The sequence below is a fragment of the Zonotrichia leucophrys genome, chromosome 7, assembly GCF_028769735.1.
Source record: "Zonotrichia leucophrys gambelii isolate GWCS_2022_RI chromosome 7, RI_Zleu_2.0, whole genome shotgun sequence".
Lineage (NCBI taxonomy): Eukaryota > Metazoa > Chordata > Aves > Passeriformes > Passerellidae > Zonotrichia > Zonotrichia leucophrys.
The window spans coordinates 15,229,479-15,244,122 of record NC_088177.1 but is presented as its reverse complement, the minus strand read 5'-3'; the positions used below and the strand labels follow the sequence as shown (position 1 = coordinate 15,244,122).

General features: G+C 40.1%; 1 protein-coding gene across 3 annotated transcripts in view; it reads right to left on the bottom strand.

Annotated features, from left to right (window-relative positions):
• PMS1 (PMS1 homolog 1, mismatch repair system component) overlaps positions 1 to 14,644 on the bottom strand; it is a 43,483-nt gene that overhangs the window by 16,305 nt on the left and 12,534 nt on the right. For all 3 annotated transcript variants that reach the window (XM_064718266.1, XM_064718267.1, XM_064718269.1), the window contains exons 6-8: positions 6,176 to 6,292; positions 2,389 to 2,511; positions 1,161 to 1,304 (exon numbers count right to left, since the gene is read on the bottom strand). In XM_064718266.1, the coding sequence (XP_064574336.1) occupies positions 1,161 to 1,304; positions 2,389 to 2,511; positions 6,176 to 6,292 (384 nt within the window). The remainder of the gene's footprint in view (positions 1 to 1,160; positions 1,305 to 2,388; positions 2,512 to 6,175; positions 6,293 to 14,644) is intronic.

Genomic DNA, 14,644 nt, shown 5'->3' with positions numbered 1-14,644 from the left:
AAAAAAGTAAACACAGACACACAAGTGCACCTGAAAATGTAACTGTGAGATACCAAGAATATGGAACAATATGCAAAGTGCTCTTATTTGGAATAATCTTTAGACACATCTGGGCAGATCATTGCATTTCAGTTGTTCACACATTCCAAAAGATTCTGAACTGGACACTTTCAGCTTCAAATATTTTGTGACATTCTGCTTCACTAGTTTACCCTGCTACCACAGAGCAAATTAAATTCGTTATAACAGGGTTTTGACTTCTTAAACCAGTATCGTGTAAAGTTATTCCTACCTTCTATGGAGTTAGAAGTTTACAGCCAAAACAGGTGCACAGCAACATCCAATTTCATGTGGATGCGCTTTCATGGTCCATGTTTCCAATTCAGCTTTGCACCAAGTGGTAGAAATGAGCAAGATAAAAACCCAAACCCATAAAATATAAAATTAAAAAAAAAAAAGAAAAAGAAAAGAGAGAAAAGAAACTCCAATCCTTTTTCTAATGCCAAAGAAAAACTAGATCAAATGTAAAAATGCTGTATATTAATTTTCATACAATTGACTCTTATCAGACAGGGCATTTGCAAGAATCACGCAGACAAATACAAAAGGTTTTTATGAATAAGAGGATTAACATACTGGTGTGACTACCTATATTCACTTTGAATAAGCACATTAATAGCCACCAATGCAACCTCTCTAATTTTTGTGGCACTTAATTGATGTCATCAATAATATATCACACATAATGACAAAATAGTGTTTTGATGAGAAACCAACTCCCCTCCTGCCCATCCTCACCTTAATGGTGGTGTTTAAACAGTGATTACTTGGTTTAAATATGAAATTTATACAGGGGCACATAACATAATTCCACTTAGCTTCTCTCCCTGTAAAGCCATCTGAAACCAAAGTGGTACATGCATAAATCTGACAGCATCAAAACCTTTTAAATGAACTGGGAAACTAATTTTGAAGAATCCCCCAGTTAGCCTGTACTTTATGTTCAAAACAGTGCTCTGACAAAGGCAAGCTGTCATGTAACTAAAAAAACCCCAAAAACCCAGTGACAGTGTTTATGTTTGAACATTCTGGTAGTTCCAAGGCCCTTATCATGCTTATGTAAGGACTGACAACTCAGAAACAGAACAAATCTTAATTACCTTATAATGCAGCATAACTTGTGTTTTATCAGGTGTTATATTCACATCCACAGCAGAGGCAGGTACAGTAATATTCAAAAAGAAAACAGGATATAAACGAGTACAGTCCTTTTGTGTCACCTGACTGTAGTACTGTCGAATTAACTAGAGATGGATGTAATAAAGAGACATCAGTAAAGGCAATAAAATAGACAAAAATGCACAGAAACAAAATCTGACATTATAAAAGCACAACTGGTTTGCTGGTTTTGTCCATTTTTCAACTTAAAGAAATGCTTAAAAGGTCCTCATTTCATGTATGCCAGGATAATCACCAAAAGGCCAGTTCCTGGTGGCTTCCATGCCTTCATAGCATGGAGGTAAATGTGATATATAGCCCATTTTCCATGCAGGGCACTGCATTTTTACTTTGTGTGCTGGATCCCACCTTGAATCCAGGCTTCCCTGCTCTTGTTTAGGAACCATCTCTGTCATGGGACTCAAACTAAGCTTTAAACTCCCAGAAGAGCCAGGCACATCAAATAATACATGGAGATGGATTACCCTTATTCAGCATTTAACACACCAACACAAGTTCAGGGTTTACATACACAGAGCTTTGCCTGCCAATTGAAAACTCTCGTTGTGTCCACTTTAAAACCTGCAGGAACACTTTGGCATAAGCATGATTTTCTTCCCTGGTGATGACAAGGATTAGGACAGCAAGGCTGCTCCAAGTGAAGTGCTGCAAGGTTCAGTAGTGAGAGAAATCCAAGAGTATCAAATTCTGCCTACACGATGCCTAGCTGTAGCCAATGCTGCTGCACTATCACTTTCATTTCTACCCAATGCACACAAAATTTAAAGGGAAAGCATGGGTGTTTGCTTGGTAAGCCCACAGCTGGAAGTGGACAAAATCAAAATTCCCTTATGGGAAATTGCACAGGTGATTTCTACAGGCTAATACAAAGAATCAACTATTCTGGTATCTTGCATAGAACATCTGAAATTAATTTTAAACAGCCAAAACGACCAAACTTCCAGCTCTATGGTCTGACTGCAGCAATAGAACTGAGGCACCAGCAGTGTCAGACTTCTGGAAGGGCTTTCTGTTGTAAATGCTAGTATTTTCACCTGTAATACTTCAAACTGTTGCATGGGGGGAAAAAAAGTTGCAGATTGCTTAGGTGTCTCTGTCCTCAAAGAAATCACATTTCTATTCCTTCAATTAAAAGCTAGAGAATGTTACCTTCAGTATTTCCTTCTGAAGAACCGGACGATTATTTATAAAAATGAAACTCCTTTCTGAACTTGAAAGGCTTGTCAAAGAAGTGTCTGACTCAGCTTTTGGGAGAAATCCAGAAAGATTTATCTACAATGATAAAAAAATACAGTGCAAAAATCTTTTAAAGAACCCAAAATGTTTTTTTATAAAGGTGAGACAGTAAAACAAAATTGTATGGGAGTCCAAGTCATTCATATGCATGCACTGCTTCTCAACAGCTACAATAGACAAAGGCAGTTAGAGGAAAAAAAAAATAGGCTGAGAAAGATGGGATTGTATCTATTTCCCTTGGTCAGTTTATTGACATATGTCCCATTTGGACTGCCAGTTGCAGCAGGATGCTGCCTGGAGCTGAGGCTGTGGAGAGCCAGGCCAGCAGCTCTTGGCTTGCTGACTGTGGGGTTGCCAACCTAAGCCCTGTCCAAGCCAAAGGCACAGAGTGCTGCCCAACCTGGCCAGGGCAGCAGTGAACCAGCCCTACAGGGAAAGCCCAAAACACACAATCCCTCCTTCTCTATGCACAGAGCACCTTAAATAGCCTGTCACAGGGCATTTATTCAGGGCACCTAAATTTACCTACGCCACCTGTATCCAAATCATCTGACTCTCAAGAGTGCTGAGCACCCACGATTCACAGGCTGCAGCAGAACCTGTGAGCACAGCACTGCCAGGGAGCCTTGGAAACAGCACATGATTTGTGTACCTAACATGAACTCCAAGTTTTAAGATTTTTCTGTTGAGATTCTTTACCAGGTTTTTCAGGTCAAAATAAGGCCGATGACTAGTTCTGCTTGTCCCATCTCTTCCCCCTCTCCCTCACTAAGCAACTTTGAGACTGTTGGATGGATTTCAAATCAATCTGATAAAGAAGCAGAAATCCCAAAGATGTATTTCCACAATCCCTGTGATAACTGACAGCTGTTTGGAGAGAACAGCCTCAAGATAATGACTTTATTAAAGAAAAGGCAATTGTAACTTTTCAAAAGCCAGGAACAGCAGCATGCAATAACGGACATCCTGGGCAGCCCACATCCTGCCCCACACATTTCCCTTCTCCACCTGCCCAAACAAGCAGGTGAAAGAACACTGGGGCAGCATGAGGATTTCGGAGATATGAGAAAGTCTGGAGAATGTTCTGGTAGCAGGGTGGATCACTGAGCACAGAAATGAGTCCTCATAAGCTCTGCTTTTGGCAGAACCCCTTGTATCTGCTAAAATCCAAATTATCATGCATTTGAAATGGAATTTAAGATCCATGGGACTTGGCCTATCCTTCCCATTCATCTACGTCACACAGCTCTCTGCTCATGTGCTCCCTTATTCCCTCCTGACCTTGGAGCAAGCATTCTGTGCTAAAGCTGGCGTGTTCTGGTCAGCAACGTCGCAAAGAACCAAACACCACTGGTCAAATTAAAGAGGTGTCAAGTATCTGTTGGATGATTATCAGAAAACAACATGCAGCACTTTGAGATTTTATTCTGCAGCTTTAGCACATCCTCCCTCAATGTTCCTCCTCTGCACTTCTTTTTCTAATTCACAAATATTTGTATTGAGTCTTTCACTTCCAACAATATTTTTATATACAGAAAACGTTAAAACAAAACTGAAAGTCTCTAAATAACTCATTTAACAAGTTGCCAGATTTAGAAATGGCTGACTGCTGTTACTATTTACAGCCATGTAGAATATCAGTATGCTCATTAAAAGTTATCTACAATTTATAATAATAGTCTTAGTAGAATTTTCATATATGAAAGTATATGAAGTATGAAGACAAAATTACAGACACTGAAAAATATTAATGAAACTTTGATTTCATACTAGATCAACTGTTTTCAAATTAATATTTTAATAAAAACTACAACTTCTATATTCATTAAAATACATCTGTGACAAGTGGACAGCAGAACGCCTTTCTTCCCAGTGGCACATGTAGCTGCTAAATGTAACCATCATAGGAAAAGAAGACAATAGGGAAATTTCCTGTGTGAAAGTTTTCAGCCCAAATAAATCTATCCATTTACAAGACTGGGGATCTGAAAAGTTTAAGAAGTTGTGTTAGTTCTTTATTTCTTGGTTTTCTTTTTATTTTACACATAGCTCCTGAATTTGCATGCTTCAAAGCTAATTTGAAATGTGTTCCTGTTTCATTCAGTGCCCATAATGGAGATATTTTCAAGAAGTCCAGTCTTTAAAATCCCTGGATCACTTGTTGAAGAAGTTTTAACTCTGCAGTAAGGAACAGCAAGATAAGTTTTGTCTTCAGAGCAGACTTTGCAGCAAAGGAGCATGCAGCTACACAGTGAACAAACAGGAGTTAAAAGAACTAAAGAGCTGCCCTCTGGTCTGTGTAGCAAATGAGACAGACTGAATGGGAAGGAAAAAAAGCAGTATATGCCCTGCCTTTAAATACCTATTCCAATACCTGCACACAAGGGAGGAAAAAATGATTACACAGGCAACTTAACTCTGCCACTCCAGTAGTGTTTGGCTGCCTAGTTTAGAAATGTCCACAGTTTCTGAACGTCAACATTGTGCATGGATCACTTATACACCTATAAATGATGCACATGGTATTTTACACACTATTTAGAGACAGAGAGAGAGATGGAATGTTCTCCAACTTCTATTCAAGGAATATGGATGCCTCACGATATAGCAGAGAAGTAATGTGAGAACCTAAGTGCCTCCTCCAAGCTAGTCCCTTCTAGATACCCCCTTATCTTCCCTTTGGAGCCCCCTGCACGTGTCCTGGGGGCACATCCAAGCTACATTCAGGTGAGAATAGCTCTGGATGTTCAGTTCAGACATAAACAAATGAAACTTTGTAAAGTAAAAGTGTTCCCCTCATTCTACTGGATATATAAAAGCACTCTGGCAAACTCAAGATTTAAGTCTGAATACTGCTATTAAGCTGCACATATAAACAGTGAGACCTTAAAGCCTGAATAATATTATTGAGCACCATGCTTGAATGCAGCATTGGGGAGTTGTGTCTAAGAGCCATTGTGACTTTACAGTGATTCATCTCATCCTGTCAAGGTTTATCACCACATGATACAGGAAAATGCAGCTTACAAGGTTCAAAGGTAGCAAGATTCCCCTTTAATAAAAAAATTTCTAAAAAAAAAAAAAAAAAGAAGGAAGCAGAGTAAAAAATTTTTGAAAACATTAGATGAAGGAGGGTATCATGGGTAATTCCTTCATTTTCAGAAGGGGAAAAAGAAGCCAAAAACACAGAATTTTTTGAAAACTATGAAGTGTTTAGTTGAAATACGTGTTTGGTGGAAGTTGTACATAACTTGTCCTTCTAAGTATGTGCTTCTTTCACTGCTCAGGTGCCCCCACTGAAATTGAGGGAATACTCTTTAGAGTACAAGGCTAAGAGGCCACGAAGATGAGAACCATCTAAATGCTCAGATATTAATGAGAGCACAACCTGCCTGTGGGCCAGGAATCCCAACTGAGACAGCTCTGAGCAATCAGCAATTCTGCATTTGTCATCACAACTGTTTTTACTGCCATTTGATCAGTGCCACATGAGTCCTGACGAGGTGATTCTTGGAGTGGATTTTCAATCACCAAACCAATTAATTTTGCGGAGAGGACAGTAATAGAATCAAATGCATTAATCAGATGTCAGTCTGGAGACACACCTTCTTTTTCGAAGTCTCCTTCTTTTTGAGTATTTCCTTAGCTCTCTTCATTGACAGACCTGAAGTGAATTTGGGAGAAGGAAGTTAAAACTCACCTCAGGATAGTCACAGCAGTGTTGAAAAGGTACCATACTGCTCATAACGGCTGTTCCCAGAACTGACATACAGGCCATTTTGTGATCTGATACCCTGGTCTTCTGCCAAATAACTGCCTGAAACAAATGGCACAGAGTCAAATTTTTGACATTATATTTGTTGAACTCATGTCATGTCTATGAACATGCATATGCAACTGCACACACACTGTATATGTAACATTCTGTACCTTGACCCTCTGAAAATCACAACTTTCAGCGCTAACAGACTCGATATGGTACCTTTTGACACGTCTTCTCATATTCTGTTACTTATTTAGACACATAGCAATTGGAAAACTAAGCAATGCTTGTATTCATGCACGTTCTGTGGCTCTTCTGGGCTTCTGTACCTGAGGGCAACTGTTAAAACCAAGTCAATACAAATATTACTTCTCTTAGATATACAGCAGTGGGATTTGTGCCATTCCTGAGCAGTTAAGGTGAGGGTTTATGACAGGTCTCTCACAGGCTGGTCAATATTTGAAAGTGGGCACTGCAATTTTAAAGTTACTTATATCAAAGGGCTTGTTTCAGTAGAGATCAGGCTATTAGCCGTCCATCCATCGCCTTCACCTGGATACTCTAGGTGTATGATAAGCCAGCCATTTAGAAAGAAAAGCAGTTTCTAAGGAACTATATATTAGGAAAGCAGTTCTTTGTCTAATAAAAACTTTTACAAGTTAGAAGGATGAAGGACCATCTGCTGTATTAGCTACATGTCTTGAAATATAATTACAAAGACTTAATAAATACAGTGAGGCAATATGAACTGCAACTTGCAACAGAAGTCACTTGTCAAGTCTACTTATGCACAGAGAAGGTATTACTTACTTTGGGAGGTGAAATTTTGTCTATCACTAATGAAAACTCCTATGCCAAATAGTCACAAATGTAATTCTGAATCTGCTGACTTTCTTTGCTGTGTATCAACAAAAAAAAATGTTATCCTTGGTTGGTTTTCTGCTTCTAGGCAACTGAGACTGCTACACTCAGGTCCACTTCATTTTTGCCACTGTTAGTTGCCTGAGTGTATTCAATGTTTTCCTTTAAATACAAAAGGAAAAATAATGCAGCATGTTGCATTTTAAATTGGATGCTACAGTGCTGTTGAAATTTATATTTTCAGTAGGTATTATGCGTCCAATAAATTCAAAATAAGCTCACAGTATTCAAGTACATGCTGTTAAGTGAAAGTATGGTGAGAGAGCAAAAAATACACAAGCACCCATCTCAAGAAATGCTATACATAGCCTTAAAATTCCACCTGTCCAGTGGAATATTTGCTGGCCTTCAGGGGTGAATTCCACAGAAGAACACAGTTCTCCTGGAACATGATATTCCCTTCCTACAGGACAGGTGGAATTGTAAAGCTTTGAGACTGTTGACCCTAAACTATTCTCCAAATCTTTAATTTTCCAGTTCCACTGCATTCTGCAGCATTTGTGAAGTGGGGCTTTTTAGTCCTGCCTGAATGTAATTCATCTCCTACAGAGCAGCCTGACAGCCCTTTGCACATGCTGGATCACAGCTTGGTTATTCCACAGCGAGGTGAACCCCTCAGACATAAAACACAATTTACATCAGGGGGCAGGGAACAGAAAAAGGGGAGAAAGGAGCAAGGAGAGCCACAGGTCGGGTGTCCACAGCTCTGGCAGGGAGTCTCCCCGTGCTCCAGAGCAGGCAGAGGTGAAGGACAGCCCAGGGCTGCCTCAGCCTCTCTCCTCTACACCTGCTCTAAGCCTCCTCAAAGACATTCTGGAGTGATGAAAGAATCTGTCCTCTTCTTTATAGCTCCTCTTATAAAACATATCCTGTACTGCTTCTATTTTAAAATTGATTACTTAAAATGGAAACAGAAAGTGCCAAGTGATTTTTTTCTTTACTGGATGTATTTTAAATTAAATGCATGTGACCAAACTGAGAAAGACACTTGTTACATGACTAATATAAACATCATGCTGTTTATTTTCGGGTATCCTAGTGTGATGCTGCAGGTACAGATATAAATCTTAGCTGCTGATTAATGCAAGGTTATTACACAGCTTGACCCGCCAGAATGGCTGATACTCAGAACTTTGAAAAGAACACTTGAATAAGGTGGTTTTAAGAAAGCTGTGGAAAAAGAGAATTTATTAAATGCAAACTTGCTAAAAGTAGTTACTGTAATAGATTCAGATTAGTTTTTTTAATAGTCGTATACTCACCAGATACTCAGTACTAGAGACAGAATTTCAGGAAATAGTTACGACAGTAGCTTAAATTAAAGCCACAAACTAAAGAGGCCATGCAACTCCTAAATTTCTATACTATATAAAGACAGAATACAGTGTGTATTCATTTCTAGCTCTGCTGCACATTATGAAGCAACAACATAGGAAGAGCTGGGAAATTACAGAAAATTATTTTTCTATATTCCCCAGATGTATCAACAGCTATTAAAAAAATCAGAGAAACACTGCCTGTTCCATTTCATTTATTTTGGAAAGTGTTGCCATGAGGTTCCTGCATTACCCTATTTTTTTAACCTTGCTTATACCCTTTAGTTTGTCTAAAAATACACCCCTCTCACACACCCCCCATATTTTTTTCTAGGTCATATAAAGCGGGTGTCTAGGATGAGCCAAGGAAGAATCTGACTCTAGTCAGTATGATGACGCTGCAGAAACAGCCTACTCAAAGATATATTATTACATATGGCCCATCTTAGATTCTGCAAGAGCTAGCCAAATATATTCCACCTCTCTGTTTCATTGAAGGGGATTGCACGATCCACATCTTACAAAATGTCCTAATGCATATAAAATCTATTGCACATATGCAGAAGATAATGATGTGGGTGTCTGTGTGTACCTATTCCTCCACCCCATGCAGCCCTAGGACACAGGTATAGTTTTTTTGAAGGATGACAATGTACACTCCAACCTAAATGACTGCATGACTCCATGCACACACAGACTAGGTAGCTGTTATTTCATTATGAACACATATAGTGCAGGAGGATTCCTTGAAAAATGTGTGAAGTGCAGAGAAAGAGTGTGCAACCTCTTCCCACTGGGGTCCCTGCTATACAGGATTAGAGAGAATTAAGAGTTGCTCAGTATTTGTTTCTTCAAAGATATCAAGGAAGAGCAGAACAAAAAACCAGTTGCTCCGCATCCCTAACTATTCTTTATATTTTAGAATTTCTACCAGTAGCTACAGTGATTTGCAATCCCAGATAAAAGGAAAATCTTAATTAGAGCTGGGACTAGATGCTGTTTCCAACTGTGGCTACTTCAGCACAATTATGATGCTGAGAGTTAAACGAACTCATTCCAGTTACCTTATTACTACATAATGGCAGTACACTTAAAGTAGACTTTTAGTACCCAAACCCCACCTATTTTCTTCAATGATTTCATCACAGTCACATTATTCAGCCTGTAATAAGGTTTGGGGGTGTAAATGTCTAGTTGAGCAAGCAGTTGTACATGAGCTGTAGGCTGGTAATGTACCTGAGTTAGCTCTTTAGAAGAGAACTGCATTTCAGTCTCTCAGTTTTGTGCTACATGCTTCAAAAATCTTGTCACCCTGGCATCTGAGATCTCACTGCAGATAACTCTTTGGGCCAGAATGTTCCTCAGTTTCCTGACCTAAAACCTAATAGCCTATTAGGTTTCAATTGGAAGCATTGCTGCCTACCTGTTGAGAGTACACAAACAGGAACAAAACCAGGCAGCAATATCCCAAGACTGAACTGAGCCCAAGGGAAACAAAACCACATCCTCCAATACTATGTCTACAACCTCTTCATCATAATGATGCAGACACTCAGCTCCAAGGGCTGGCACATTCTCTGCAGTGGAAGAAAACCCAGCTGCTAAGATCAAAACTGATCAATGTGAAGTCCTCACCACATTCTTTAGAATGCCAACCTTGAGAAGCGCTGCTGCTTTTCAGCTCCATGCCTTAACTGGTGTCCTGTTTTAAAATCAGTGGTAAGTTACCTTACTAAAAAGGAACCCTTACATAAACTGCCCTTGAAAACAGAAATCACAATCTTTTTTAAATTTAGCTTATAAAAAAAAAAAATTAAGCAACTAACCAATTATTTTCCTAGATATTTTAGACTCACCCTAAGGAATCAGTTCCCTCTCCATTTGTATGTGATGCTGGGACAATTACCAGTGGAGATATCCAGTACAGAAACTCAAGGCACCATTTTTCCCCTCATCAGATGCAGCTACATACCTGTCTATCCAATGGCATCAAATATTAGAGCTATCAAGGGGATTTGTTGAAAGCCAGTCATGTTCCAAAACACTGTTCATTCTACAAATTCCAGTGCATTCCTTACTCAGATTTCCCTTTCATGACATGAGAGCAACCTCCCAACAAAAAGACTGTCTTGAGCATGACACAGTGGAGAAATGCTTGGATTTGGGAGTTAGGAGGTAAGTAAGTTAGGAGAGGAGCTAACAGATATTACAAGGAGCCAAGGATCTTCATCTGGTAACACCTGTCTTCAAAGCCTTTCAAGAATTCCAAAGACTCCTGAGAGTCACATGCTTTTTGAATGCTTTAATCACACATGTTCAGCCACGGGTGTTCAGAGAACCTGATCCCCTCTTATGACCAGGTGATCCACCTAGTGGATGAGGGGAAGGCTGTGGATAGAACTCCCACAGCATTCTCCTGAAGAAACGATGGCTTGGACAGGTGCACTCTTTTTGGATGCACTCTGTCTGGATGGCCAAGCCCAGAGAGTGGTAGTGAATGGAATGAAATGCAGTTGGCAACTGGTCACTCCTGGTGTTCTTCAGGCTCAGAATGTTCTCCAGGGCCAGGCCTGTTTAACATCTTTTCCAATTATCTGGAGAAGGGGACTGAGTGTACCCTCAGGCATTTTGCAGGCAACATCTAGTTGGGAGGGAGTGTTGATCTGCTGGAGGGCAGGAAGGCTCTGCAGAGGGATCTGGACAGGCTGAATTCACAGGCCAAGGCCAATGGTGTGCAGTTCAATAAGATGAAGTGCCAGGTCCTGAACTTGGATCACAACAACCCCCTGCAGCACTACAGGCTGGGGGAAGAGTGGCTATTAAGGTGCACACTGGAAAAGGACCTGGGGGTGCTGGTTGATTACAGCTGAACATGAACCAGTGTGTGGCCAAGAAGACCAATGGCATCCTGCCTTCTATCAGGAATAGTGCAGCCAGCAGAAGCAGGACAGTGATTGTCTTTCTGTACTCAGCATTGGTCACACCACACCCCATGTCCCATGTGCAGACTTGGGCCCCTCACTACAAAAAAGACATGGAGGTGCTGGAGTGTGTCCAGAGAAGGGCAATGAAGCTAGAACACAAGTGAGATGAGGAGAGCCTGAGGGAGCTGGGGGTGTTTAGCCTGAGAAAAGGAGGCTCAGAGGCCATTTTATTGCTCACTACCTCACAGGAGGTCATAGCCAGGTAGGGGTCAGGCTCTGCTCCCATGCAAGCAGCAACAGGACAAGGAGAAATGGCCTCAAGGTGCATCAGGGAGGTCCAGGTTAGGTGTTAGGAAAAATTTCTTCACTGCAAGAGTGGTTAGGCATTGGAACAGGCTCCCCTGGGAAGTGGTGGAGTCACCATCCCCAGGAGTGCTCAAACACTGAGCAGATGTGGCACTTCACAGTGAGGTTTAGTGGTCATGGTGGTATTTGGTCAAAGGTTGGACCTGATGCTCTTGGAGGTCTTTTCCAGCCTTAATGATTCTCAGGTTCTGTGAAAAGGTTCTTTCCCCCAGAGGGGGGTTGGGCACTGAAACAGACTCCCCATGCCTGTGGTCACAGCAACAAGCATGACAGAGCTCCAGAAGTATCTGGACAACACTCTCAGGCACATGGTGGGATTCTTGGGGCATCCTGTGCAGGGCCAGCAGTTGGACTCCATGATCCTGTGGGTCTCTAAGGTATCCTAAGATTCTATTAAATTCCACTTCCCTAGCAGGAGGAAAAAACAAATAAAGCCTCCTAAACAATCAAACTACTGTCAACACCCAGTTTCCAACCCAAAACTGTGATTCAGAAAATGTACAACATCACAGTGAATTCTATAAATAAAGGGAGGTTTTAAAGCCTTTTGTAAAACAGCAGTTAACAAAAATAACATATATAAAACAGTGCCAAAGTGCATTGTTAAAGAAGAGGGAAAATTCCCATGCAGCTTTGGAAACATTCTTTTTTTCCATGTACCTTTTTAAGCCGACAGTGTGAGTGCAAAAGCCTTGCAAAGGCACATCTCAGATTCTGCAACACACACTGCATATGTGAAACAGTAATTGTTTTGAGATTTTTGACATATACTGTGCTGTCATTTGTAAAAAGTGATGGATGAGAAACTGGAAACCTCAAGGAATTAGTAATAGGATATAAAGCATTTCACCTCTGGGTCACCAGTTCAAATTCAACCAGGTTGGTAGTGACCAAAAGTAGTTACCATCTGGCAGCTGTTCTCTGGCTGATGTAAATTGAGTTGAGGGTCTCAGCGCATTTCCTAGTGGACAGGTGTCCTCAGCACAAAAAAACACCATAATTAACTCTCTGTTTGGCTTTCTCAGCAAAGCCACTGAACAACGAATAGAAGCAAAGGCTGAGCTGTATTCCAGGTTAGAATGGAAGCATGCTGGCTGCAGAGCACTGCAGATTCTCAATCATAATTCCTCTTTATATTTTAAGACACACAGATTAGGGAGGGATTTCATTCATCATCATTACATTAAACAGAGTAGTCTTTCCAATTCAACATAGAGTTTATGTGCTCCTATTTCTGTTCAATTCAGATTTTTTTTAAACATGCAGCTACAGCAGAGTTTGGAAGTACAATGAATGAATGCAAAGTAAATTGACATTATTAAAAATGGTAAATGTACCATAACACACTCACTCTCTAAAAATCCACACTTATTACAAAGGACAGGGACACAGAAAAAACCCCTGGATTTGGATTATTTCATACAAACTGTTGGTTAAGATTATGCAACTTTGGAAAATAGAGGAGACTTACTGTAAAGAAAACAAAGATGGCATCCTTTAAGTCAACACCACGAAAACTGAGAGAGGTTTTGGGGAAGACACTACCCACAGTTATTACAAGACTTTTTAAATGGACTTTGCATCCAAAAGTTCTGACTCATGACTCTCTTAAGAAACAAACAAGAAACAGTTTTAGGCAGAACTGCGTGTGACCAAGCTTCAAATGTTATGTGTGAAAAACACTGGAAAAAAAATTCACTTATGCCAAGTTTTCCTCAACAGGAACTGGAAAATTTCCTGAGCCTACTTATGGCCCATCTGTACTTTGCACAAGACATGGGACCACATGTGCACAGTATGACTGCTGATAGGCACCATCTAAACCATCTGTTGCTGAATTTTTTTGGCTCTACTATATCTAATATTGTTAAAATAGCTATAGTTACTGGATGTCCTTGCTCATTTTGGCATTTGTGGAATAAAGGCAAGTGAAACAGAATTAAAGCACTCCCTATCACCAGTCTTACAAAACACTGATGAAATACCCTTCTATCTCTTCAACATCAGTGGTTTATAGAGACTGAGCAGAGGGCTACTGGTATTAAACAGAGAAGAGTGTGAAACTGCAGTTCTAGAGAAGAGCTGGAACTACTAAAAGCTGTGTTTTACCACCTTGGGTAAAACACAGCCAGAGCTCACAGGTTGCTAGAACACAGCATTTGGGGCTGAAGGGTTTGAGGCAGTTTAAGCAGTAGCTGACTTTGAAATGTTCTTAACACGCCTTCAGATAACATTAACTTTAAATAAACTTGCTGAATACTCATGTAAATTATTTCCATTTGGCTGTCTCATTATTCAATATGCTTTCAAGGAACATGGTGATGAAAGAAGAAAAATACCTCTTTCTAACATAACCATACTGGCAAGAGGATCAACATTATCAGTATTCAAAGAATGTCTTGGCAGGATAAACCTTCATAAAAAGAAGGAGCACTAACTAATCCAAGTTGTCAAAATAGCAATAGTACCTCAAGGCTTGATCTGCAAAGTGATTCATTATTTATTGCTAATGCAAACAAAACATTCTGAGCAGAAACAGCAATTGAGTGTTTCCTATCTTGGAGAACCACTGATGGAGAGTCCACAATAAATAAATCTGAGGAGGAATAGAGAATATCTATTTTCTTACCCACTAAAAATCAACCAAAGGCTGGAAGAGGTGGTTCTTTTCTGTGAAGAACCACACTTAACAGCAATCAGTATTTTCCAAACTAACACAGACATGAAATGTAGCAAGAGGAAAAAAATTCTGGAAATTTCATTCAAAAGCATAAGACACATGCCTTTTGAAAAAACTCAATCAGACATGGTGGAAATTCACCATGCAATGTAGCATGCACCCTAAAACCATCTATACTTCAACAGCTCAACATAAGTTT